The 27383-nt window shown below is 50.5% G+C and overlaps 1 protein-coding gene across 3 annotated transcripts in view; it reads left to right on the top strand.

The window, feature by feature from the left end:
* The first annotated feature begins 5244 nt into the window (after positions 1-5244).
* Positions 5245-27383, top strand: part of DGCR8 (DGCR8 microprocessor complex subunit) — a 31983-nt gene continuing 9844 nt past the window's right edge. For 2 of the 3 annotated variants that reach the window (XM_009216823.3, XM_003905233.4), the window contains exons 1-9: positions 5245-5391; positions 10720-11716; positions 12187-12346; positions 14722-14864; positions 15029-15311; positions 16474-16671; positions 16908-17009; positions 17850-17948; positions 20062-20144. In XM_009216823.3, the coding sequence (XP_009215087.1) occupies positions 10997-11716; positions 12187-12346; positions 14722-14864; positions 15029-15311; positions 16474-16671; positions 16908-17009; positions 17850-17948; positions 20062-20144 (1788 nt within the window). In that variant the 5' untranslated portion in view covers positions 5245-5391; positions 10720-10996. Of the gene's footprint in view, positions 5392-7587; positions 10306-10719; positions 11717-12186; positions 12347-14721; positions 14865-15028; positions 15312-16473; positions 16672-16907; positions 17010-17849; positions 17949-20061; positions 20145-27383 lie in introns of those variants that run through there. The other variant, XM_021921381.2, reaches the window with a different exon arrangement.

Below are 27383 nucleotides of genomic sequence, written 5' to 3'. Positions count from 1 at the left end.
AGTAAGGCTCTGTCTCAAAAAACAGTTCTGGAAATTTTTTTTCCAGAGTTCTTGAAATTTTGTTCAAGCAATTCTCCTGCCTCAGCCTCCTGAGTAGCTGGGACTAAAGGCACGCGCCAGCATGCCCAGCTAATTTTTTGTATTTTTAGTAGAGACAGGGTTTCACCATGTTGGCCAGGATGGTCTCCATCTCTTGACCTCGTGATCCGCCCGCCTCGGCCTCCCAAAGTGCTGGGATTACAGGTGTGAGCCACAGTGCCTGGCTCCAGCCACAATTTTAAGTAATCAAAAACCTAATAAAAAACAACATGAAGAATAAGGAACTATCTTGATATAACACAAACATCTGTTTCCAAGGTCAATTATTTAAAAGGTAAACAGAAATCTTCACAATCTCAAATACTCTAAGAAAACTTTGTCATTTTAATAGAAAAGACCAAATTAAAAGTTCTGCATCACTGTACTACTAATAAAGCTAATTTTAACGAAACCTTATAAATGAATCCATCTAATCTCACACAAGATAATATTTATTTTCCAAGATTTCTTTTCTATAGATCTTTTACAACTTAAAAAAATTATGGCCAGGCACGGTGGCTCATGCCTGTAATCCCAGCACTTTGGGAGGCCGATGCGGGTGGATCATGAGGTCAGGAGATTGAGACCATCCTGGCTAACACAGTGAAACCCTGTCTCTACTAAAAATACAAAAAATTAGCCGGGCATGGTGGCGGGCACCTGTAGTTTCAGCTACTCAGGAGGCTAAGGTAGGAGCATGGCGTGAATCTGGGATGTGGAGATTGCAGTGAGCTGAGATCGTGCCACTGTACTCCAGCCTGGGCAACAGAGTGAGACTCTGTCTCAAAAAAAAAAAATTCTATCAGTACTTTTTTTCCCTACATTTTCTTTCTCATTCTGAAACAACCAGTTACTATATATATTAGCACAGCATCAGTTATTTCTTTAAGGGATTTTATAAATTAATTTGGTGCTACTATCTGGAGGTAGAAAAATATCATGTATACATAACATACAAACATACATATGTAGTTGCTCTGCAACTAAAGTTGGCAGAGGCCAGATGCGGTGGCTCATGCCTGTAATCCCAGCACTTTGGGAGGCCAAGGCAGGCAGATCACTTGAGGCCAGGAGTTTGAGACCAGTCTTGCCAACATGGTGAAACCCAGTCTCTACAAAAATACAAAAAAACTAGCTGGGCGTGGTAGTGTGTGCTTATAGTCCCAGCTACCTGGGAGGCTGAGGCAGGAGAATAGCTTGAACCCAGGAGGTGGAGGCTGCAGTGAGTCTCTGTCTCAAATTAATAAATAAATAAATTTGGCAGAGTATACAGTCTGGAGGGGTTTGAGGAGAGGGGATTCAGGTGACTGAGAAGTTCTGATGGGAGAAGTAGGATCTAATAGAGAGAACAGAGAGGCCTCATAGTGAACTGGGAAGAAGAGACTTCCAGCCCAGGAGTCAGGGAGCGAATCCCCATTCAGAACAAGGAGCCAGGAGGAAGACCTTCCAACCCAGGAAGTATTATACCTTTCAAAAGAAGCCTGGGACCTTAAAAATCAAAATCTGTCCTTACCAGTTAGAATAAAAGTTTGTCTACAGCCATGGCTCAGGAGTTTAACTCACCAATACATCCCCAATCAGCCAGTCAGGAGAGAAGACAAAGGCTGCAAAGTTGCACACTGAGAGTCCTGGGTTAGGCCGGGCACGGTGGCTCATGCCTGTAATCCCAGCACTTTGGGAGGCCGAGGCGGGCGGATCACGAGGTCATGAGATCGAGACCATCCTGGCTAACACGGTGAAACACTGTCTCTACTAAAAATACAAAAAATTAGCCGGGCGTGGTGGCAGGCGCCTGTAGTCCCAGCTACTCGGGAGGCTGAGGCAGGAGAATGGCATGAACCCAGGAGGCAGAGCTTGCAGTGAGCCGAGATTGCACCACTGCACTCCACCCCGGGGGCAAAGGGGGGACCCCCGTCTAAAAAAAAAAAAAAAAAAAGAGTCCTGGGTGAGAGTCCTGTGGCACCACAATCATTAAAGAAAAAAATTATTCAGCCTTTGTCAAAGCATGGTAGGGAAGGCCTTATTCAGGAGTATTGCCACCGGCATATGGACCACAGGCAATGGGGTTTTGCTGCAGGGGGGAGATTCAGCTCAACTCTGAATATAGCAGGGACAAGCGTGAACTGATAGCTAAGAAGCAGGGTGGAGGGTGAGTGGATGGAAAATTACTAAGAGGAAACATGAGTGATAAGGGGGATTCTGGCTAAGCTGACCTAAGAGGATTCTTGCTGAAAACAGGCTGGGGTGATCAGACATCACCTAGAGGATGGTGGAGGGATGAGGAATTTCATCAGTATTATGGGGAAACGAAAGAGAGATCAGCCTGTTACTGTGTCTACATAGAAAGAAGTAGACAGAACAAGACTCCATCTTGTTCTGTATTTGAGATGCTGTTAATCTGTGACCCTACCCCCAACCTTGTCCTTGCAAGAGACATGTGCTGTGGTGACTCAAGGCTTAAAGGATTTTGGGCTGTGCAGGGTGTGCTTTGTTAAACAAGTGCCTGAAGGCAGCTTGCTGGTTAAAAGTCATCACCATTCTCTTAATCTCAAGTACCCAGGGACACGTATACTGCCAAAGGTTGCAGGGACTTCTGCCTAGGAAAGCTAGGTATTGTCCAAGGTTTCTCCCCATGAGATAGTCTGAAATATGGCCTCATGGGAAGAGAAAGACCTGATCGTCCTGGAGCCTGACACCCGTGAAGGGTCTGTGCTGAGAGGCCTCTTGGCAGTTGAGATAGAGAAAAGAAAGCATCTGTCTCCTGACCGTCCCTGGGCAATGGAACATCTCGGTGTAAAACCCGATTGTATGTTCTGTTTACTGAGAAAGGAGAAAACCGCCTTAGGGCGAAAGATGGGACTCTGCACTAAAAAGGTTTATGGAGATGTTTACATATGCATATCAAGGCACAGCACTTTTCCTTAAACTTAAGTCACAGAGATCTTTATTCATGTCTTACTGCTCACCTTCTCCCTATGATGATCCTATTATCCTGTCACTCCCTTTTTCTAAGATAGTAAAGATAATGATTAATAAATACTGAGGGAACTCAGAGACCCCGGCCGGCCCGGGTCCTCTGTATGCTGAGCGCTTTTTCTTTCTCTATACTTTGTCTCGGTGTCTCATTTCTTTTCTCAAGTCTCTCCTTCCACAAAACAAGAAACGCCCACAGGTGTGGAGGGGCAGGCCACCCCTTCAAGTATTGAGGGCAATCAGATATCAAAAGCAGGGTGGTTCTTGCTAAACTGGAATTCACACAGATGGACCTAGAAGGTTTAGGAGCCTGATAAAGTTTGGCCAAGCAAATAATCTTTTGTCAATACAACACCACAATACTTTTCACTTTTTTTTTTTTGAGACAGAGTCTCCCAGGCTAGAGTGCAGTGGCGCGATCTTGGCTCTCTGCAATCTCCACATCCTAGGTTCAAGCAATTCTCCTGCCTCAGCTTCCTAAGTAGCTGGGACCACAGGTGCGTGACACCACGCCCAGCTAATTTTTTGTATTTGTAGTAGAGACAGGGTTTCACTATGTTGGTCAGGCTGGTCTAGAACTCCTGACCTCAAGTGATCTGCCCGCCTCGGCCTCCCAAAGTGCTGGGATTACAGGCATGAGTCACCATACCCGGCCTTGCCCACTATTTTTTTGGAGACAGTCTCGTTCTGTCGCCCAGGCTGGAGTGCAATCTCAGCTCATTGCAACCTTCACCTCCCAGGTTCAAGCGATTCTCCTGCCTCAGCCTCCCGAGTAGCTGGGATTACAAGCACCCGCCACCACGCCTGGCTACTTTTTGTATTTTTAGTAGAGACAAGGGACAAGGTTTCGCCACGTTGCCCAGGCTAGTGTCGAACTCCTGGGCTCAAGTGATCCGCCTGCCTGGGCCTCTCAAAGTGCTGGGATTACAGGCCTGAGCCACAGGGCCCGGCCCACTATTTTTATCACTCAAGATTTTCGTCTGCAGCAGCTATTATTGGGGTGGCTACCTAATGGGAAATTTTTCTATTTCCACTATTCCTTCCACATTTATTGACAGGAAAGTTAGTCTAAGGAAGAGCTGTACCCTCACTTACTCATATCCTCCTTTTCCTTTTTTTTTTTTTGAGACTCTCACTCTATCGCCCAGGCTGGAGTGAAAGTGGTGCTATCTCGGAGCACTGCAGCCTGGAACTCCTGGACTCAGGCGATCCTTCCACCTCAGCCTCCCGAGCAGCTCGGACCACAGGCACCCGCCACCAAGCAGCTAATTAAAAAAAATTTTTGAGCCAGGCGCAGTGGCTAACGCCTGTAATCCCAGCACTTTGGGAGGCCGAGGCAGGCAGATCAATTGAGCCCAGTTTGATACCAGCCTGGCCAACATGGTGAAACCCCGTCTCTACCAAAAACATAAAAATTAGCCGGGCGTCCTGGTGGCGCCTGTAATCCCAGTTACTCGGATGGGTGAGCCAGGAGAACCACTTGAACCCGGGAGGTAGAAGTTGCACCCCAGCCTGGGTGACAAAGCGAGACTCCATCTCAAAAAAAAAAAAAAAAAAGTAGATACTGGGGTCTCACTATGTTGGCCTGGCTGGTCTCGAACTCCTGGGCTCAAGTAATCCTCCTGCCTCGACCTCCCAAAGCTCTAGGGATTACAGGCGCAAGCCACCGCGTCCGGCCTAACCCTCCCTGTTTTGGATCTCCTGTTATAGTATTAGCAAATGGAAAAGCTCCAGACAGTTGAGCACACGCGTTCTTTGTAAATGATGACGTCTGATACAGTGATGCTTTTAACCGGGTTGTGTAACGCCTGTGTGTGCACGGTCTCTTCTGCAGTCTCCACTGAAGGTGGCCCGTCTGCGCGTCCGCTCCCGGCTTACCCCGCGCTCCCTGTTCCCGGCATTCCCGGCGCTCCCCGCGCTTCCCGCGCTCCCCTGCTCCCGGCATTCCCGGCATTTCCCGTTCCCGTCGCTCCTCGCGGCCGCCGCCCTCCGTCCGGCGAGCCCCGCCCGGGCAGCGACTGTTAGCGCGACAGCGGCCTGGGGGTCTAGTCCCGCCCGCGCGGCCGCGCTATTGGGCCGCGCGCCGCGGACGCGCGCGCTACGCGCCACCGATTGGCGGCCTCCGCAGCCCGCTCCGCGGCTCCCCCAATGCGGGGCGGCCGCGTGCGGGGATTGGCCGCGCCCGCGAAGGTCCGCCCTCCGCTCGCCCGGCGCGGCAGGCTGGTCTCGGCGACCGGAGGGCCTGGACAGGCTTTCCAGATGGCTGCGGCGGTCGGTCGGTGAGGCTCTCCCGGCTGTGGTCTGGCTGCGGGCGGCTCGGGTAGCCCGCGGGCGCCTCAGGTAGGTGCGGGGCGCGAGGGGCGCCCCGCGGGCGGGCGGGCGGGCGCCGCGGCCTGCGCGAGGGCGCGCCCTTCCCTCCCGCCTCCCTCCGGGACCGAGGCCGCGGGTGGGGCGGGGCCGGGGCGCGGAGCCCGGCCTTTGTGAGGCAACATGGCCGCGGGCGGTGGAGAGCGCGGGGTGGGGACCCCTCCGGGGCTGGGGGGCTGGCCCCGGGCCCAGGCGTTGCCGACTCTGGTCGCTGTCCGCCGGGGTAAAGAGGCTCCTCTCCCCGCGGGCCCGAAGCCCTAGCATCGCCTTCAGGCGGGAAAGGTGTGGACAGGGACAGTGCTCGCCTGGGACCCTGCTGGCGTTAACACAGTTTGGGAAATCCAAGAAGTCGCCTAAGTCTTTTTGTCCACCAAATGCTCACGGGTTGAGTGTCACGTAGATAATTGGGATACGGTTTTATTGTAACAATGAGCATGGCGGAAATAAATGGAAGGTGGCAACCTGTTGACAGTGATGCCTGTCTGGTGTCAACCGATGGACTTGGCTTTCTTGTGGCAGGAGTCTGATTTGCCTTTTTGCATGCTTGCATGTACCTTGTTCCTGTACGGCAGTCCCGTCTATGGCTGTCTACTGTTCGAGGCCAACCACCAGGCGAGGATCCACTATTTCCTGGCCAGACTAGACTCCTGGCTGTGGGTGTGGCCCAAACCCTGCTGCAGGCCTTCACTCACAAAAGGGAGTGAATGGCCAGCGCGGGGTACCCAGTGTTGCCTCTAAGTGCGGGATGTGAGGCCTGTTGGAGGATGACAAAAGGAACGGATGAGGTCATACTGCCGCTGGGTTGGGCGGGAGGCTGCAGCGGGAGAGACTTGACCAAAAAGCAGCATCCATGGCGCTGGCACTGGTGCTGGCCCGTCGCGGCCAGTGCCTCGGTTAGCCAGCACAGCAAGTGGACTAGGAAGAAGGGTGCTGTCCAAGTGTATGGGTTTTCTCCCCGTGCCAGGGGTCCAGGGGAGCTTGCTGTGAGCCCATTCCTGTCTGATGGTCCTGTTGGCAAGGCAGGGTTTGCATCCGGTGTTTGGTCAGCTGGAGCAGTGGGGAGGCCTATGGGCGGAGAGCTCCCCTTTGAGCCCTTTGCGGCCAGGCACTGTGTGGAGCACTTCCCAGGGGTTGTTTTGTAGTCTCACCACGACCTTGGGGTAGGAAATGTGCTTTCTGGCTGGCTTGCCCAGTCTTAGACTCTGTTGTTGTAGCCCCCTCCTTTGTGATGTCATCCAGCCTCCTGGCTTTAATGCCAACTTTCCTTGACATCTTAACAGCTCCAGCCCTGGCCTCCCTTCTAGGCTCCAGCCTGGTGTTTCTGGCCACCTCTTCTGTATCTCCATGTGTTACTCTGGCGCCAAATAGCCATATCCAAACCAAACTCAAATCTTCACCCATGCCAAAACATTCCTTGGCCTGTCTAAAGTCCCTTTGATTCCTCTTTTTCTTACAACTTCATGCAGTTGACAGGAGGCCCTGTCAACTCACCTTCTATTTCTAAGCACAGACCGTTTTCCACCACCTCCAGGTTAACATCCTGGCCCAGCCTACCTGGTGAACCTCTAATTCTCTTTACTGTCACCTTTGGTCCTCACTCCCCATCCACCACCTATAGTTTTTCTGGACACAGAGTGATTCTTCTTCCTCTTCTTTTTTTTTTTTTTTAAGACAGAATCTTGCCCTGTCGCCCAGACTGGAGTGCAGTGGTGCAATCTCAGCTCACGCAACTTCTGCCTCCCAGGTTCAAGTGATTTTCCTGCCTCAGCCTCCCAAGTAGCTGGGACTGCAGGCTTCCACAACCACCACGCCCAGCTGATTTTTGTATTTTTAGTAGAGACGGGGTTTCACCATGTTGGCCGGGCTAGTCTCAAACTCCTGACCTCAAATGATCTGCCTGCCTCAGCCTCCCAAAGCCCTGGGATTACAGGCGTGAGCCACTATGCCTGGACACAGAGTGACCTTTTTTTTTTTTTTTTTTTTTTTTTTTGAGATGGAATCTCACTTTGTTGCCCAGGCTGGAGTACAGTGGCGCAATCTCCGCTCACTGCAATCTCCGCCTCCTGGGTTCATGCCATTCTCCTGCCTCAGCCTCCTGAGTAGCTGGGACTATAGGCACCCACCACCATGCCCGGCTAATTTTTTGTTTTTTTAGTAGAGATGGGGTTTAACATGTTAGCCAGGATGGTCTTGATCTCCTGACCTTGTGATCCACCTGCCTCGGCCTCCCAAAGTGCTGGGATTACAGGCGTGAGCCACCGCACCCTGCCCAGAGTGATTCTTTTCAACCATAAGATGGTATAAAACAGAGGTGGTGTAGATGCAAGCCAGCTTGCCTGCTTGTAAAGCAGTTCCATCACTTCCTAGCTGTGTGACCTTGAGCACATGAGTGAACCTTTCTTTCATAGTGCTATGTGAGAACTGGGTGAGTTAAAATGCTTAAAAGTGCTTAGAACAGGGCCTGGCTGAGGGTTGGTTGCCACCGCTATCCTGGAATCAGCTGATGCCACTGCGTGGGCCTTCCTTTCCGGTGGCCCATCTCTCTCACTAAAAGCCAAAGTCCTGGCAGCAGCCTCGGAGGACCAGCCCTGATCCATCTGCCCTCATGGACCTGGCCCCCTGTCACATTCCCTCAGCACACTGCCCCAGCTGGCCACACCACATTCCTGACCCCGGCCCTCTGGTTTTCCTCTTAGTGTCACCTGGAACTTCCCCTCCTCCCAGCCCTGTTACCCACCTGGCTTACTCCTCTGCCTTCACGTGGACGCAGGTCATGAGGCCTTCTTGGATCCTCCTTCCTAAAACTGCCTCCCCTTCTTCAGGCGCTTTTCTTGTTTTGTTTTTGCTTGAATACTTCTTGGCATGTGACAGTGTACATACTCTTCTTAGTTGTTAGCGGTCCATCACCCCCACTAAAATGTGAGCTCTGTAGAGCAGGGTTTTGTCCACTTTGTGTCTGCAGCATCTAGGATGGTGTGTGTGTGTGAAGAATGGAGAAAGCTTGTAGAGGGGAGGAAGGAACTTGACCAGGACTGCCCACCACTGAGCTCTGGGACTGGGCAGGTTTCCTGCTTTCCCAAGGAGCTCACTCACTTGCACGGCGCCAGGCTTCCCTGCTGTGCATTTCTTCAGGGCCGCTGCTCAGCCCCTATTAGCACCTTTGCTTGGAATGTCTACTCTAGCTGCTGCTTTGCCTTCTGTGGTAGCAGGCTTCCCCATTCCACCATACTGTTGGTCTCTAATCCCCTGCTCCCTGTAGCTTCTTCATGTAGCTTTTTGTGTCCCAGAATCACGGATTGACTCACCAGGGTCTCCATGGGACTGCCAGGTTCTGAGGTGTCTGGTAATCTGTGGCACTGGGCGCATTGACCCCTCGGTCTGTTCTCTGAAATGGTCTTTCTTGGTTGTCAGGAGACTGACCTCACCCCACTTAGTGTTCCTCATGCCTACCTAGTTGCCGCCCACAGCCTCCTGAACGTCTTCGGCACTTTATAGTCAGTTATGTGCTGTGTTTCCTGGATTATAGTCAGTTATGTGCTGTGTTTCTTGGATCCTTAGCACTTTTGATGGACACATCTTTCGAGATGTACTGTGTGAAATTCCCATTGGATTCAGAAATGTTAGGACATCCTAGAATCCAGGAAATGGGGTGACAGCACAGTGGTCATTGCCCTGCCAGTGTGTCCAGGCCCTGTAACCTTGTCTCTTGTCCATGTAGTGCGTTCCTCAGAGTAGATTGCCAGTGGATAGTTGTTCAATGTATTGAGTAAACCTAAACTAGTCTCTGGTTTTCATGTCGTGTCCCCTTCGAAGTACAGCCACCATGCCCTATCCCTTGTTAAATGCGTGATGTCTGCATCTCCTGTTCTTTCTGGGAATCTTGGGAGGATGTTATGTCATGCAGTGCGGTTTGCATGTGTGCATCTTTACTGGTGTGCACGCATGTGCATGCATGCGTGTTCCTGTGCACGTTCTGGGAGTGTGCATGTGCGTGTGTCTGCATGTGCTCCTCCTGCTCCGATGCAAGGTTTTCTGGCTGCCCCCTCAGACCCATCTTCCCTGCTTCATGTTGTCCCTTTCTTCATGCTTCCTCTGTAGTAAGGCTTCCTACAGTTTCTTCCTTAACCCTCATCTCGGGGCGGCCTTCCTCCTGTGGGTTTGGCGACTACCTCCTCAGTGCATCTTGGCCTTCCGTATCTGGGCCAGTCATGGCTCCAGAGTTGTGGCCTCGGCACCTTCAGAGCCTGCCTGGAGGTCCCCTCCATTCTCCTCGCCAGGCTCCTGCCTGCATGCTGGAATTTGGGTGTCCTTCCTTGTCTTTAGTTCCCTCTTTTCTCTGCTCTCCACCTCCACTGGGTCAACAAGTGCGGTCAGTTCTGTGACACTGTTCTTGGCCCATTGCCTGGGCCTCTTTTACACCTTTGTCCTCTGGCCTGGAGGACTGTCCCTGTGCCTCGGGTGCAGTTGCTTCTGCCTGGCACAGCTGTGGGTCTCCCCTCTCAAGCAGAAACCTACTTGTGGCATGAGAGTCGCTTCACCTTCAGTGGCTCCTTATTGTCCCTAGGGCGGAACAGGCTGCAGATGGCACCCAGGCCCCTCTGTGCCTCGGCTCCAGCTGTCTCTTGTGGCTCCCCACCCCAAATCCTGGCAGGTCCCTTCCCCACAGCCACCCACCCCTCTCCTCCATCGGGAACAGAACTATGCTGCCACCTCTGGTGACCTCAGCACGCTGCATCACTGTCCCCGTCCACGTGCTACCCTGTGGGCCCAGGAGAGCCCTGGGGTCCCTGAGTAGCAGAGCGCCTGGCCATGCCTCTGAGGCCCCTAGTGCCGCAGAGTTGAGCTGAGGGTCTCGCGCTCGCCCTCTGACTGACCCAGCCCTTTCAGGTGAGTGGATTGCTGTGCTCTAGTGGCCTGAGGGAGGCCACGTGCCTTCTGTGTGTTCCAGAAAGGGTGCCTCCCACCGCATGCTTGCTTATCTGAGTTAGAAGAATGCTGTGGTGGGGTTTAGTGTAAATTTTTAAAATATTTTTTGAGCCTTATGATTATATAGTTTTTGTGTTTCTGAAGTAGGAATTAAAGTGGGCAGTTAACAAAATATTTAACTTTGGACTTAAGTTATAATTCAGGTTCTGAAGAAAAAAAGTAAGGTTAATTTGTTCTGATGCCTTAAAGGTCCTCTTAGGGAATATTATTTGAAGCCCTTTACTGTGCTGTTAATAGTGCTTGACTTTTAACTTGGTACCAGGGAAGTGGAAGGTTTCTGTCATTTTGTGATGATATTTTTAAATTTCTTTGCAGGTAGAAGAAGAAAGGTGCCACTCCGGCATGAAGACAGACTCGCTTAGTCGCCAATCACTTAAGCTGAGTGCATTGTGATTTCCAATAATTGAGGCAGTGGTTCTAAAAGCTGTCTACATTAATGAAAAGAGCAATGTGGCCAGCTTGACTAAGCCGCCAGCGCACAGCGCGGCAGGACGCGCCTGGGTCTCAGCGGACTTTTGCATGTTAGCTGTGTAGATTTATGTGAGGGCTTGTAAAACTCTGGTCTTGTAAACTAGTCTTAAGCGCTTTTAATATGGAGACAGATGAGAGCCCCTCTCCGCTCCCGTGTGGGCCCGCAGGAGAAGCGGTGATGGAGAGCCGAGCTCGCCCCTTCCAAGCGCTGCCCCGTGAGCAGTCTCCACCACCTCCCCTGCAAACGTCCAGTGGTGCAGAGGTAATGGACGTTGGCTCTGGTGGTGATGGACAGTCCGAACTCCCTGCCGAGGACCCCTTCAACTTCTACGGAGCTTCTCTTCTCTCCAAAGGATCCTTCTCTAAGGGCCGCCTCCTCATAGACCCGAACTGTAGTGGCCACAGCCCGCGCACCGCCCGGCACGCACCTGCGGTCCGGAAGTTCTCCCCTGACCTTAAGTTGCTTAAGGATGTAAAGATTAGCGTGAGCTTTACCGAGAGCTGCAGGAGTAAGGACAGGAAGGTGCTGTACACAGGAGCAGAGCGTGACGTGCGGGCGGAGTGCGGTCTGCTCCTTAGCCCTGTCATTGGGGACGTGCATGCTTGTCCCTTTGGCGGGAGTGTTGGTGACGGGGTAGGCATAGGGGGTGAGAGTGCTGATAAGAAGGATGAGGAGAATGAGCTGGATCAGGAAAAGAGAGTGGAGTATGCAGTGCTCGATGAGTTAGAAGATTTTACTGACAATTTGGAGCTAGATGAAGAAGGAGCAGGCGGGTTCACGGCTAAAGCAATCGTTCAGAGAGACAGAGTGGATGAAGAGGCCTTGAATTTCCCCTACGAGGTATGTTGGCAGCCCCTCCTTTAGAGGGCTCTTAGCAAAACCCAAAGAGAGATTTGGAAATTGCAGCATCTTTTGAAAGCAGGGAAATTAAAAAAGAAAAAAACCAAAATCGTCTCTGAGGTGGAATAATGTTAATGTGGAGAAGAGAAAGATGTAAGGAGTCCACATTTTTAAACTTTCCTAATGAAAAGTTTGGCCCATGGATAGGCCTTGCACCCCTGATCCAGCACCTGAGGCAACAGGTGCTGCTGAGACACTCCTTGGCAGTGTGTGCCCCTGGACCAGGTGTGTTGGTGTCAGCTGGTAGCTTCATCCCGTTTGTTTTTCAGATGATCATGCACCCTAAGGGCACATCTAGGCCCCGTGAGAGCACCTCCTTTCTGTGTCTGTTCTCAGGAATGCTGTTGAGCTCTCCTGGTGCAGGAGCATGAGCGCCAGGGGCTCTAGTGTCTGAACAGCGTGTTTTGCAGGATGACTTTGACAACGATGTGGATGCTCTGCTGGAAGAAGGCCTTTGTGCCCCCAAAAAGAGGCGAACAGAGGAAAAATATGGCGGAGACAGCGACCATCCGTCCGATGGAGAGACGAGTGTGCAGCCGATGATGACCAAGATTAAAACAGTGCTCAAAAGTACGTGGGTGGGTCAGAAGTGGTGGGTGTTCCAGGGCAGTGGAAGGGTGGTTGCCTCCTTAGCAGAAATGCTTTGAGAGAGCTCTGGTGCCAGGTAGTGGGCTGGGTGGAGGCATGTTTGAGGACAGGACAGTCATGTCTGAGGAGGGAAACACAGGATGTAAGGATGCAAGGACATCCTGGTGCATGACCCAGATTCAGATCCTGGTGTGTGCTATGGAAACCACAGAGCAGCAGGCACTGTGCAGAGGAATAGGAGGGGACTTCTGAGGGGGTCAGGAGGAGATGTTGGTGCATGCCAGGAGCCAGCATGACCGTCAGCTGAAGGGTGTGGAGGCCAAGGGCAGAGGTGGGTGCACAGTGAGATGGCAGGTGATAGTTGTGGTCCAGATTCTGGTTCTGTACCAAGTGTCACAGGAAGCCACCAGAAGCAAGTGGTGTTACCTGATTTTTGTTTAACAACATGGCTTCTGGGCCACACATGGTGCGTGTACTTCAGGTGGGCAGGGTGGAAGTGCCCTGGTAGATGTGGCACTTCCTCAACTTTGAGTTGAGGGCAGTGGGGAGAGCACTTGGGAGGCACCCAGAGTTGCACTGTGAGGCTCTGTCATCGATGTGGTGCAGGTGTTGGGGGAGTTGGAGTTGGTGGCTTGGAGGCACCTGTGAGGGTCTTGGTGGAGATGTGGGACTCGGTAGAGGGACTAAAGAGATGCACGGGGACTCATGCTCACAGGTGAGACCCCAGGCTGAGGGCTGGGGTGCAGAAGGTGGCAGGGTGCAACTGGGAGCAAAGCAAGGGGCGGGTGGCACATGGCCATCCTCCTTGGGCCATTGAGGGGACAAGTCAGCCATGCCAGGTGCCACATGTTGCTGCCTATGTCGTGTTGGTAGCAGTTAAGCAGGAGGGCTTTTGGGCCAGAAGGTTGCAGGCAGGGTAAACCTGGGGCTTCAGCTTCTGGGGGTGGGGACAGGAGGCTTGACCTCCGGGCCTCTAGGAGGCTGGTTTGGTGCTTCAGTTTCAGCAGGCTCATTCAGAAGGTAAACCCATGTTTGTCCTGCACAGCTCACAGGTCAGCAGCCATTCTGGCCTGGATGCCTGGACGCTCACAGATGGACAGCTGCATGTGATCCCTCCCTCAGGTGGCTGGGCCAGCTTTGTGTCCACTCACAGTCACAAAGGAGCAGCCCCAGCGGACCCGTGGCCCGTCTCTTGCCTGGCTCCTTATTCACTTTGCTTCTTTTCCTGACTTAGCCCAAAGCTGGCAGGAGGCAGCTCCATCTGGGTCTGACTCCGTGGGGAGAGCACCCCCGCAGTGTGCGTGCACTCCGACCTTTAACACTCCCTTCCTGGATCATCACCTGATGGTGACCTGGGTGCAGGTGTCAGGTCCAGGGTCAGGGCCACTTGGTGGGAACCTGGCCCTGAGAGTCACTGGCCCTTTTTCCCCTTATGTATATTTTTTAAGATTTAATTTGCTTTCTTCTGTTTTCTAATTTTTTTTTTTTTTTGAGGTGGGGTCTTGCTGTTACCCAGGTTGGAGTGCAGTGGCATGATCATAGCTCACTGCAGCCTTAGCCTCCCAGGCTCAAGTGATCCTATCCCCTCAGCCTCCCAAGTAGCTGGGACTGTAGGTGTGTGTGGCCATGTCTGGATAATTTTTAAAAGGTTTTTGTAGAGTCGGGGTCTTGTTGTGTTGCCTAGGCTGGTCTTTCTAAGTTTTTGATTTGTTCCCAATACCTGTGAAAAAGTTAAGTTTTAGTTACATCTTTGCCTTATGCTCTTCCCAGCAGTCAGGCCTGGTGGCAGGTGTCAAGTTGATAAGTCGTAAACCTCTTCCTCACAACTGCCTATAAAGCAAAGAAGGGGTTGGGAGTAGTGCATTTAACTGACTTAGAAACGGAATCATTTGAAGCAGTGTTTTGTATGCTGCTGAGAGTGCAGCTCAGTTACAATGAAGACTTGTCACCTGGTCCCTGGGAGCAGTGGCTGACAGCCATGCAGTTTATTAGTAAAGCTCACCCAGCCCCAAGGCGCCTCTGGCCACAGCCAGGCAGACAGGAGAGGAGTCCAGTGTCTACAGTGCTTACCAGATGTGGAGGCAGGAGCTGAGGCTGGGACTTGTATCTTGCATGGACCTGTTCTGTGCTCCTTCATGTACTGGTTTGACATGTGTAAATTCCCACCTCAGGCCGCATGCTATCTGTCCTAGGCCTAGAGGCATAGCAGTGAGGAAGGAGAGAGGAACTTCGATTCTTTGTGAAGATCCAGATAAACACATGCATAGTACCCAACAATTTCTTGTGCAGGAGGTGCTGTGACAACAATTCCAAATGTTTTTACAGTGATTATAGGATGTTCTTGTCTTCCTGTGCAGGTCGTGGCCGCCCACCTACAGAACCGCTGCCCGACGGGTGGATCATGACATTCCATAACTCTGGAGTCCCAGTGTACCTACACAGAGAGTCTCGGGTGGTCACCTGGTCCAGGCCATACTTCTTGGGAACGGGAAGCATACGGGTAGGGGAGGCATCAGTCGTGACTTTAGGCTTGTAAGTTCTCAGACCAAAATGTGCACATCCCCCCACACGGCACCACAGCCAAGCAGAGGCCGGTGAAAGGCATCAGAGTTTCAGACTCTCGGGTTGTCCTTGTAATCCATATTGCAATTTCACTATCCACAGAAACACGACCCTCCTTTGAGTAGCATCCCTTGTCTGCATTATAAGAAAATGAAGGACAACGAGGAACGGGAGCAAAGCAGTGACCTCATCCCTAGTGGGGATGTGTCCCCTGTCAAGCCTCTGAGCCGATCTGCAGAGCTGGAGTTTCCCCTGGATGAGCCTGACTCTATGGGTGCTGACCCGGGGCCCCCAGATGAGAAAGACCCACTAGGGGCTGAGGCAGCCCCTGGGGCCCTGGGGCAGGTGAAGGCCAAAGTCGAGGTGTGCAAAGACGAATCTGTTGGTGAGTTTTGAAGGACTCTTCCCTTCTTGCCTCCTGGGACCCATGAGCTTTGTTTTTCTAATGAAGGTCATCATTGTTCCTAGTTGTACTTGTCAGCAAGGGGCTGCGCACCTCCGCTGTTGATGTGGCTGAAAGGCTTGTCTTTCTGTCCTTGCAAGAACCTACCTGGGCGCAGCACCCTAGGCTCCTGTCCCTGGGCTCTGCAGGGCCTGCATGGCTGAGGCTGCTGGGGAGATGGCTGCTGGCATTGGCAGTGGGCCCTTTTCTCTTTGGTTGTTTGTATGATCTTTCCCTAAGTCTTGCTTTTTCAGTAGGATGTGCTCATGTGGCATTGTTTTGATTTATCTTGATGAGCTCAATGAGCCTCTTTAATCCATGACTCAGTGTTGGGAAACTGTCACCATTTTGTGGACAGTTCCCTCTTCAATCCTGCAATTGCTTGTTGGATGTATACTGGTGTTTCCCATTCTCTCTTCCATGTCTTTTAGCCTAGTCCCACCATTTAAGTCTTAGTTCTCTCTTCAGGTGCGGCAAGTCTCTGTGAACCCACCTGCTGGATTACTTTCAAAGAGCACTTTCCATTTTCTAGGTTTCTGTTTGTCTGTACATCACTACCCAGCCTGTCTCATAACTCCGTGGAGTGTGGGGTGCCCTAGAAGAGCCTGTGATGGGGGCTCTTGCCAAGGATGGGAAAGTGGCCCGGGAGGAAATGTGACAAATGCGAGACCCTGTGCAGGGAGCTGCCTGGGTGTGTTGCTGACTACAGAGGTGGCCAGGATGGCCAGAAGGAAAAGAGGTGGTCAGAGGTGGCGGGCGCATGGAGCCCGGGTGCTGCTGGCATTCTGGCACCTGTTTTGATGCAGGGAGGAGGTCCCGAAGGCCATCTGACTTTTTAAAGCTTTCTTTTTTCCTTTTTATTTTTATATTCTTCTTGCCCCAAATGAAGTAAAAGAACGTCTCAGAAATTTATCCGGAAGGGACCTGCCAGAATAATCTGAGCTGCTGTAGGGAGGGCTTCATTCTTTGCTTCCCTCCCCTTTGAAAGGGACGGGGAAGGGAAATAGTGTAACGTGACCTGGGCCTGCCCCACGCACTGGGCTGTGAGAACCTGACTCCTATGTTGGAAGTTAAGTAATTTGGTTCTCTGGTAAATCTGGGACAGATCTCGAGGAATTTCGAAGCTACCTGGAGAAGCGTTTTGATTTTGAGCAAGTTACTGTGAAGAAATTCAGGACTTGGGCTGAGCGGCGGCAATTCAATCGGGAAATGAAGCGGAAGCAGGCGGAGTCTGAGAGGCCCATTTTGCCGGCCAATCAGAAGCTCATTACTTTATCAGTGCAAGATGCACCCACAAAGAAAGGTATAAGCCTCTGCGTTTTAACATCAGCAGACTGATTCTGTTTTTATTTCTAATGTGATGTGTTGAGGGCATGTTTTCTGAGTTGCATTTCGTTCAAAGCTTATGTTTATCCCATGAATGCAGGGGTCTGCCACATTCATGGTGGTGAGCCCCTAGTTACTGACATGGTAACAGGAAGCTGTGTGCTGGCTTGTGGCACTGCTTCACACTTGCTGAGATGATCCTTTTTGTCACAGAGTTTGTCATTAACCCCAATGGGAAGTCCGAGGTCTGCATCCTGCACGAGTACATGCAGCGTGTCCTCAAGGTCCGCCCTGTCTATAATTTCTTTGAATGTGGTAAGTCTAACCTTCCCCATGTCAGTCCTAAAGAATCACAAGGTGTCACTTCAGTCAGGGCTAGGGAGGCAGGCGCTGACCACTAGCCCTCCTCTACTGGGATGGGAGGGAAGGGAAGGTAGAGAGCAAGGTGCTGCAGATGGGTGGCTGGTTTCCTGGAGCCGCGCCCCATCCGAGTGGGTGGCTCTGCTTTCCCCTTCCAGTCTGTCCGCTCTCCCCACCTTCCTTTTGTCCTGCCCCATCTGCTTTGCTGGTTTTTGATCCTGTGTTGTCATGGACAGCCTTATTGCAAGCAAGTCCTCCCCACTGTGCACTGGGTCCTTTCCCTGGTTTCCTGGTGCCCCTGGGTGTCTGAAGGGTCCTTGGGCATGCATTTCCCACCAGCTCTGTTTTCCTTGGGCGCCCTCATCACACACCTTTGTGAAGACCACTCTGTCTTCCCCTTGGAAGCTGGAGGCTGGGGGTCACTCATCCTTTGGGGTGGTGTTTCTTTGGCAAGCAACATCTTGTGCTTTCCCATTCCGACAGTCCTGTGTCCGTCTTTCATAGACCTCAGTCCCTGTCATAGGAGGCTCTGCCCCTCAGCCTTCTGCCGCCCCTCTGGCTCACCATCTCCCATGTGCCCCATTTCCCTCCACTTTCCCAGCTATGCCCTTTGCTGCTGCCTGTCTGCTGCCCATCTCCAGTCCCAGGGAGCCCCAGGTCTCTGCAGTCAAACACAGGCTGACTCTCTTCAGGGACAGCCCCTGACTGCGCCTTGTCTGTCGCTGTGGGCAGACTGTCTACACGCTTTTAATGTCTTGACTAGTATGTTTTAAAACAAGTAATTTTAATTTTAAGAGAACCCAAGTGAGCCTTTTGGTGCCTCGGTGACCATTGATGGTGTGACTTACGGATCTGGAACTGCAAGCAGCAAAAAACTTGCGAAGAATAAAGCTGGTAATATGCTTGCTTGGGTGTCAAAGATACGTGCTGCCTGCTGTGTCTGCCTTGCTGCTTGGTTAGGGAGGGGCTGAGCAGTGGTGACAAGTGGCAGGTGTGGGTAGGGCATGTTTATTTTATTTATGTAATCATCTACTTTGATTTTTAAAATTACATGCTCATTGGAAAAGGCTCAAATAGAGTAAAATGTGAGATTTAAAAGTAGAAGGCCTCAGCCAGATGCGGTGGCTCACACCTGTAATCCCAGCACTTTGGGAGGCCAAGGCGGGTGGATCACGAGGTCAGGAGATCGAGACCATCCTAGCTAACATGGTGAAATCCTATCTCTACTAAAAATACAAAAAATTAGCTGAGCGTGGTGGCGGGCACCTGTAGTCCCAGCTACTCAGGAAGCTGAGGCAGAAGCATGGCATGAACCAGCGAGGCAGAGCTGTGGTAAGCCGAGATTGCACCACTGCACTCCAGCCTGGGCGACAGTGCGAGACTGTCTAAAAAAAAAAAGGAGGCCGGGCACGGTGGCTCAAACCTGTAATCCCAGCACTTTGGGAGGCCGAGACTGGCGGATCATGAGGTCAGGAGATTGAGACCATCCTGGCTAACACGGTGAAACCCCGTCTCTACTAAAAAAAATACAAAAAACTAGCCGGGCGACGTGGCAGGCACCTGTAGTCCCGGCTACTCGGGAGGCTGAGGCAGGAGAATGGCGTGAACCCGGGAGGCGGAGCTTGCAGTGAGCTGAGATCTGGCCACTGCACTCCAGCCTGGGTGACAGAGCGAGACCCCGTCTCAAAAAAAAAAGTAGAAGGTGTCTCTACTGAGTGACAGCTGGGCCAGTATACCCCTCCCTAGTCCTGGCCCTGCACATATTCAGGGGTGTGCCTAGAGCCAACTGGGCTGTACTGGGCACACGCTGTAGTGCTTGTTTGTTTTTAAACTGAGCAGCATGTGGGCATGCCAGGAGGGAGGAGAAGTGGGCCAGCGTGCTGTCGGCATCCTCCCCCAGTGGTGCTGGCTCTTACCAGCACTATTTCCTGAGTCCTCCCACTCCATGTTTGTGCCTAGCCACACAGAACACCTGGCACAGCACAGCTCTGGGAAGGCCGTGTATCCTGGTGAAGACCCACTGCCCTTTTGTACCATGCCCTTGCCATTTGCATTCATGCCGTGCATTCATGGTAGTTGACGTTCTTTCACGAAAAACCATTTGCCTCAGCGTCAGGGTTAGTTGGCCTCTTGTAGGGTGGTGTTGGGTGTACACCAGGCCTTGGCACCCACAGGTCAATTCTTGAGGTATCTGTCATGGCCATGCGTTTTCCAGAAGACCTACTGCCCATCTTAGAGAGATTCTGCCTAAGAGACTTTTGCAGCTCAACAAAGTGGGTGTGGTGGAGGTTTTGACAGATAACTTGCAGTGGGGTCTTGTGTGGCGGTGGAGATGCCTTGGGCATGGCTGTGTGCCCTTCCCTTTGCGGGGTCACCCGCTTTCCTTCCCATGTGCTGGAACCTACTTCCCCTGCCCAGACTCTGGCTGCCTTATAGACATCGTGGCTCCATGTCTTGCCAGCACTCATAGCTCTGTGGGGTCTATGGAGCCATCAGCCGTTGGCTACGGCACCTCTGACCCCAGTGGCCATGCCTGTGCTCTGCCCTCCGGCAGCCCCCTCTAACGTCTCTCAGACCTGGCTGCATCTCTCCACCCACGCCAGCCACTGCCGTTGCCACCTGGTCTAGGTGCCTGCAGCAGCCTGCTCTCAGGCCTCCCTGTGTGGTCCAGGGCCCACGAAGCTGTTTTCTCGCGTACCACCAAAGTGGTTCCCTAACACACAGCTCTGAGCTCTTCCCTGCCTGCTCCCAGGACCCCAGGGTGAGAGCGCACATACCCAGTATGGCCTGTGAGGCTTTCCGGCAGCCTGCCCCACGTCTCTTTTCTTTAGAACGGGCTTTTCGTCTGTCCTGTCCTGACCCTGTCTCTGAAGTGCTGCCACTCCTCAGGGCCCTTGCTCAGCCCCTGAGCTGTGGGGATGGGAGGCAGCAGTGCACAGTTCACTCTGCAGGATGGTGAGAAGAGGGCAGCGCCCAAGCCTTACCCTCAGGCTCTTTTTTTTCATAGCCCGAGCTACACTGGAAATCCTCATCCCTGACTTTGTTAAACAGACCTCGGAAGAGAAGCCCAAAGACAGTGAAGAACTTGAGGTGAGTGTTGTGGTCCTGCCCTACTGGGAGCTGCGGGTGCAGTGTGGCTACCCTGCCCTATTAGTGTGAGTTGGGGGTGTCCATGGGCTGTCCCCATGCCTTCCATGCCCTGCAGGTTAGTCATCCAGCCTCCAGGTTCTTCTGTTTGTATTTTCATAAAAGAGGAAACTTGCCTGTCTTTGTATAGGCAGAGAAAAAATGTCCTTTTTCTTAGAGATTTTTGTCCTCTGTTTTGCAGCATTGAGTGTGCACCGTAAATGTCGGGTACATGTAGGTTTGTGATGGGAATGAATCTTTGAGGCAGAGTCTACAAGATTTAGATTTTTTTTTTTTTTTTTTTGAGATGAAGCCTTGCTCTATCACCTAGGCGGTGACAGACTTTGATCCTGACCCTATTGCAACTTTCACCTCCCGGGTTCAAGTGATTCTCTTATCTCAGCTTCCTGAGTAGCTGGGATTACAGGTGTGTGCCACCATTTCTGGCTAATTTTTGTATTTTTAGTAGAGATGGGGTTTCACTGTGTTAGCCAGGATGGTCTCGATCTCCTGACCTCTGGTGATCCGCCCGCCTCGGCCTCCCAAAGTGCTGGGATTACAGGCTTGAGCCACCGCGCCCGGCCGGAAGACAATTCTTTCTACACTTGACCCTTGAGCAATGTTGGGGGGCAGGGGCATGAGTCTCTCAGGATGACTCAAGCACATCACATTTATTGTGCACTCTTAATTTCTGTTATTGCTACATTATAATATGTATTGAAATAACTATACAACTCACCATAATGTAGAACCAGTGGGAGCCCTGAGCTTGTTTTCTTGCAACTAGATGGTTCCCTCTGATGATGATGGGAGACAGTGACAGATCATCAGGCATTAGATTTGCATAAGGAGTGCACAACCTAGATCCCTTGAATGCACCGATCACAATTGGGTTCATACTCCTGTGAGAATCTAATGCTACTGCTGATCTGACAGGAGACAGAGCTCAGGCATAAAATGAGTGATGGGGAGCAGCTGTAAATACAGATGAAGCTTCACTTGCTCATTCACTCTGCACCCCCGCCCCCTTCACTCATGTCCTGCTATGCAGCCCGGTTCCTAACAGGCCATGGATTGGTACCTGTCCGTGGCCTGGGGGTTGGGGACCCCTGATATATACTGTATTCTTACATTAAAGTAAGTTACAGAAAAGAATGTTATTAAGAAAATCATAAGAGAAAATTTATTTACTATTCTTGAAATGGAAACATCATAAAGGTCTTCATCCTCCACATCTTCATGTTGAATAGCTGAGGAGGAGCGGGAAGAGGGGGAGTTTACCTTGGTGTCTCAGGGGTGGCAGAGGCAGAAGAAAATTTTTGTATAAGTGGACATGCAGTTCAAATCCATGTTGTTCATGCAGTTCAAATCCATGCAGTTCAAATCCATGTTGTTCAAGGGTCAGCCATATGAAGAACCATTTAAAACTAGCTGTAAACCTTTTTGGGTAAATGGTTATTTGTAGCAAGGGCTTCTGAAATTTTGAAGGCTGCATTCTTATTTATATAATAGCTTTATTGAGATAGTTTACATACTATTAAGTTTGACCTTTTAAATTATATAACTAAGTGGATTTTTGTATATTCAGAGTTGTATAACCATCATAACTACCTAATTTTAGAATATCTCGTCACCCCCAAAAGAAACTCCATACCCATTAGCATTCACTCTTAGTTCTCTCCAACCACCAAAAGCCACTAATCTGTCTTCTGTCTCTATATATCTGCCAACTCTGGACATTTCATATCAGTGGAATCATATGATATGTGGTCTTTTGTGACTGGCTTCCTTCACTTAGTGTGCTATGTCAGCTGTAGGTTTTTATCAGAATAAGGAAATTTCCTTTTCTTCCTGGTTTGCTGAGAGTTTTTGTGGGGATGTTAGATTTTGTTAATGTTTTTTTGCTTCTATTCAGATGATCATGTATTTTTTTTTTTTTGTCTTTTATTTTAGTAATATAGTGTATTATATTGGTTTCTGAATGGTGAGCCAACCTTGCATTCCTGGGATATATCCCACTTGGTCATGACATATAATGATTTTTTTAATATGTTGCTGGATTCATTTTGCTGGTATTTTGTTAAGGATTTTTGCATTTGTAGTTATAAGCAATATTGATCTGTAGTTTTCTTGTGATATCTTTGTCCAGTGTAACAACAGGTGCAGGTATCAGGATAATACTGGCCTCATAAAAATGGTTGGAACATGTTCCTCTTTCTTCTGTTGTGTGGGATAGTTTGTGAAGGATTAGTGTTCATTTTTTTTTTTTTTTTTTTTTTGAGGCGGAGTCTCGCTCTGTCGCCCAGGCTGGAGTGCAGTGGCCGGATCTCAGCTCACTGCAAGCTCCGCCTCCTGGGTTTACGCCATTCTCCTGCCTCAGCCTCCCGAGTAGCTGGGACTACAGGCGCCCGCCACCTCGCCCGGCTAGTTTTTTGTATTTTTAGTAGAGACGGGGTTTCACCATGTTCGCCAGGATGGTCTTGATCTCCTGACCTCGTGATCCGCCCGTCTCGGCCTCCCAAAGTGCTGGGATTACAGGCTTGAGCCACCGCGCCCGGCCTAGTGTTCATTTTTTAAATGTTTGATAGACTGTGCTCAGTGAAACCTTCTGGTCCCAGGCTTTTCTTTGTCCAGAGCTACTTAATTGCTAATTCAATCTTACTTGTTATAGGTCTGTTGTGATTATCTATTTCTTCTTGAGCCAGTGTTGATAGTTTGTGTCTGTTTTGGAATTTTTTTCCCATTCGATATAGATTATCTAATTGATTAGCATATATTTGTTCCTAGTATCCCCATATGACCCTTTTTTATTTCTATATGGTTGCGATGGTCCCTTGCTATCATTCCTGATTTCAGTAGTTTGAAGTTTTCTTCTTTTTCTTGGTCAGTAAATTGTTACACTTGATATCTCACAGGTCTCTGAGGCTCTATTGTTTCTTCTCTGTTCTTTTTTCTTTCTGTCTCTCAGAGTGGATTATTTCAGTTGCCCTGTCTTCAAGTTTGCTCCTCTATCTTCTGTCGGCTCAGGTTCTGCTGGTGAACCCCTCTAGTGACTGTTTCATGATTTCTATCCTTTTTTTTGAAATTCTCTATTGGGTAATGTATTGTTTTTATACTTTAATTCTTTTTTTAAAAAGTTATATATATAGGGTCGGGCGTGGTGGCTCACGCCTGTAATCCCAGCACTTTGGGAGGCTGAGGCGGGTGGATCATGAGGTTGGGAGATCGAGACCATCCTGGCCAACATGGTGAAACCCCATCTCTACTAAAAATATAAAAATTAGCTGGGCGTGGTGGCAGGTGCCTGTAATCCCAGCTACCTGGGAGGCTGAGGCAGAAGAATCTCTTGAACCCAGGAAGTGGAGGTTGCAGTGAGCTGAGACTGCGCCACTGCACTCCAGCCTGGTGACAGTGAGACTTCTGTCTCAAAAAAAAAAAAAATATATATATATATATAAAAAATATATATATATAATTTTTATATATTTTTATATATATAAAAAATATATATTTGTATTTTTTGCTGGGGATAGAGATGGGGTTTCGCCATATTGCTCAGGCTGGTCTCAAACTCCTAGGCTCAAGCAATCTGCCCACCTCAGCCTCCCAAAGTGTTGAGATGACAGGCGTGAGTCACTGTGCTGGCATTATACTTCAGTTCTTTAGACATGGTTTCTTAGTCCTTTGAGCATGTTTTCTGTAGGTGATGTAAAATCTGTTTCTGGTAAGTCCAGTCCTCAGAGAACGTGTATATTAAACTGCCTTTCCCTTCATGTATAGGCTGTCTCTATTTTCCTATTTCTTTGCTTGTCTCAGAATTTTTTGTTGTTGTTGAGAATTGGACATTTAAAATATATGGCAACTCTGGAAATCAGATTACCCCACCTCCCTTAAGTTTATAGTTTTTGTCATATGTCCTTGCTCTCTATTTGTGACTGTATCAGTCTGCTAGGGATGCTGTAACAAAGTATCACATACTGGGAGGCTTAAATGACAGAGATGTATAGTCTCAAAGTTCTGGAAGCCAGAAGTCCAAAATGAAAGTGTCAGAAGGCTAAGAGAAGGCCTTTCTCCGTGGGTGGAGGATAGCGATCTTCATGTCTATGCCTTTCTCTCTGTGTGCATGTTGGTCTCCACATTCTCCATTTGTTAGAGAGACACCTGTCTCACTGGATTAGGCCCCACCCTAATGACCTCATTGTAACGTGATGACCTCTGTAAAGACCTTGTCTCCAAATACTGTTGCATTCTGAGGAACTTCAACATGTAAATTTGGTGGTGACAGTTTGCCTCATAATAGTGACTTTCCTAGATTGATTTTGTGAAGTGTGTATTCTTTGTGATTTGTGGCCACTGAATACACTGGCCCTTTAGCTGAGTGGTCTCCTGATGCTTGGACAGGGATTTTCTTTTGTTTTTGTTTTTTTTTTTTTGAGACAGAGTCTCGCTCCGTCGCCCAGGCTGGAGTGCAGTGGCGTGATCTCCACTCACTGCAAGCTCCGCCTCCCGGGTTCACGCCATTCTCCTGCCTCAGCCTCCCGAGTAGCTGGGACTACAGGCGTCCGCCACTGCGCCTGGCTAATTTTTGTATTTTTTTAGTAGAGACGGGGTTTCACCGTGTTAGCCAGGATGGTCTCGATCTCCTGACCTCGTGATCCGCCCGAGTCGGCCTCCCAAAGTGCTGGGATTACAGGCGTGAGCCACCGCGCCCGGCCTGGACAGGGATTTTCTTAAATTCCCTGAGCCAGTAAGTCTCCCGGCCTGTGCTGAGGTCTGTGGGTCTGTGGGGCTCACCTGGTGTGCTCCGGTGGCTGCTGTCTTAGCCTTTGTCTGCCACCTGCACAGAGCCTCCAGGTCAATCAGCTGGGAGGTTTTCCTGGGCCTGCATGCAGCCATCTCCAGACATACGCTAGAGCCTTTCAGAGGCCCAAGGACATATCCAACTTTTCCTTCTCGGGTTCTTGGCCAGCCTCTTGTTTGCCCAACTAGTGCCCCAGCCTCTGGCAGCTGCAGGGTGAAACAGTTGCTAGTGACTCCTTTTGACAAATGCTCTGAGGAACTGGGCTGTTTTCACTGAGTGAGGTCAAATAAAGACAAGTCCTGCCATGAGGCTTTTCCAGAGAGTGGCCAGGTAGACCCAACAGTGACAGTTCTCTGGGCCTGGGGCCTTGAGGACCCATTCTGCATTGAGTGGCTACCACAGAGCTGGGGAGAAGGGCTGGGAATGGGGCGAGTTAAGATGCCAGCAGCTTCTTGTTTTTAGCAAGACTCATTGTCTTTCTTGAATCAACACTCCTCGGATTGTTGAAAGCCTTTCTTTAGTTTTCAGGGTTCTGAAAGAATTGATTCTGACTATTTTTGCTAGCGTTCTTGTTGCTTTGATGGAGGAGAGCAGATTTTGAAGATCCTTATTCAGCCATTCTAGAACTACTTTATGGTTTTGTAAAGTTTTGTCATCTTTGTGTACTGGGGCTGTTGTAAAATATGGTTAAGTGTCCATGGTAGTACTAACTTGCTCTTAAGTTTCTCGAACTCCTGGCTTCAAGCAGTCCTCCTGCTTCAGCCTCCCAGGGTGATGGGATTACAGGCGTGAGCCACCACACCCAGCCTCTTGCTCTCAAGTTTCTACATTTTTTCTGTGCTTTATGTAATTGCTTCATCGTGGACAGGCAGACAGATCCCAGGCCGCACTTGGATCAAGCACAGTCTCCAAGTACTAGCTGCTCCAGGAAGAGTCACATTTGTACCTTTTTTTTTTTGAGATGGAGTCTCGCTCTGTCGCCAGGCTGGAGTGCAGTGGTTCGATCTCCGCTCACTGTAACCTCCACCTCCCAGGTTCAAGCGATTCTCCTGCCTCGGCCTCCTGAGTAGCTGGGACTACAGGCGCATGCCACCATGCCCAGCTAATTTTTGCATTTTTAGTAGAGACAGGATTTCACCATGTTGGCCAGGATAGTCTGTATCTCTTGACCTCGTGATCCATCCACCTTGGCCTCCCAAAGTGCTGGGATCACAGGTGTGAGCCACTGCGCCCGGCCACATTTGACTTTTATTTCTGAGTGATCCAACTGTGGGAAAGATGGCTCCCAGGGAGGCTTCCAAGGCCCTCTGGGGAAGCGCTTGCGTAGACCCCTGCCCACCAAGACTCTTAGCATGGGTTGTTGCAGATGATGGTGCCTGAGTTGTATGGGTCTCACGCCACCTTCCTGTTTGAGTAAAAGCCCTGCCTTTTCTTTGCTATGGGGTGGTGGAAATGTCCGTGAACCACTATGGGTTCTGGCGCCAGAAGAGGGCCCAGCTGGGAGTCAGGTTCTCAGCCTCCGTTCTGGGGCTCTTCTGTGAAGTGGAGAAGATTTTCAGAAACTATATTGCAAAGTAGTATGAGAAAGAATAGGTTTCCCCAGGTGGAGAAGGACATGGGGGTGGGGCATGTGGTGGCTTCCGCTGTAGACTCGCCTGCCTGGGGCTTTTTCCACACCCTCCTCCTGGCCTCCCACACTACAGTCTGTCTGGAGCTAGCGTCAGATCTCCCCAGGTAAGGAGTTCAGTTCTGTGGGACTGCCACCACTTCCTGTGCCAGCTGCAAATGGGGACCCCGCCACCCAGCACAGGACCCCTCCTCATGCTTGGAAATTTGCTAGGACTCAGGGAACTCAGGAAGAACATTTTACTTACGAAACTTATTTTTCATGAAGGGCTGAGAGTTCCTCCCCTCTAATGACACATTTGATCTCTCTAGGGAGCCCACCCTGAGCCATCTCAGCATAAGCACTGTGGTGGGGTCGTTTTGAATCACAGACAAACTTAGCCTCAGGAAATCCTCAGGGTTTTAAGAGCTCTGTTCTGGGAACCTGAGAGAAGACCATGTATTTTTATGATGCCATGCCTTGGTTTAGGGTGCCTTTTGTATGTGTCCCTCCTGAGAAGCTCTTTGACCCTCTGATTTGTATATATGTCATCTGTCATGTCCCCATTTTAAAATCTGTCAGAGGGGAAAGTAGCTTTTCCCTCAGTGGTAGGGCGCGGGTTTAGACAGGGTTGGCTGTCTCCCGTTCCTGGAAGTTCCTATTTGCTGGTCCTCCTGAGCGAGGCTCTCAGGTTGTGCTCCTGCCCCCTGCGCCTCCCAGCTGCCTGTGCAGAGTTGCCAACACCTGTCCTTGGACTGTCCCCTGGACAGCCTGGGGCGTGGGGTGGCATCCCCTC

Source organism: Papio anubis, chromosome 16 (assembly GCF_008728515.1).
Source record: "Papio anubis isolate 15944 chromosome 16, Panubis1.0, whole genome shotgun sequence".
Classification (NCBI taxonomy): Eukaryota; Metazoa; Chordata; class Mammalia; order Primates; family Cercopithecidae; genus Papio; species Papio anubis.
This window is presented reverse-complemented; position numbering and strand designations above follow the sequence as displayed.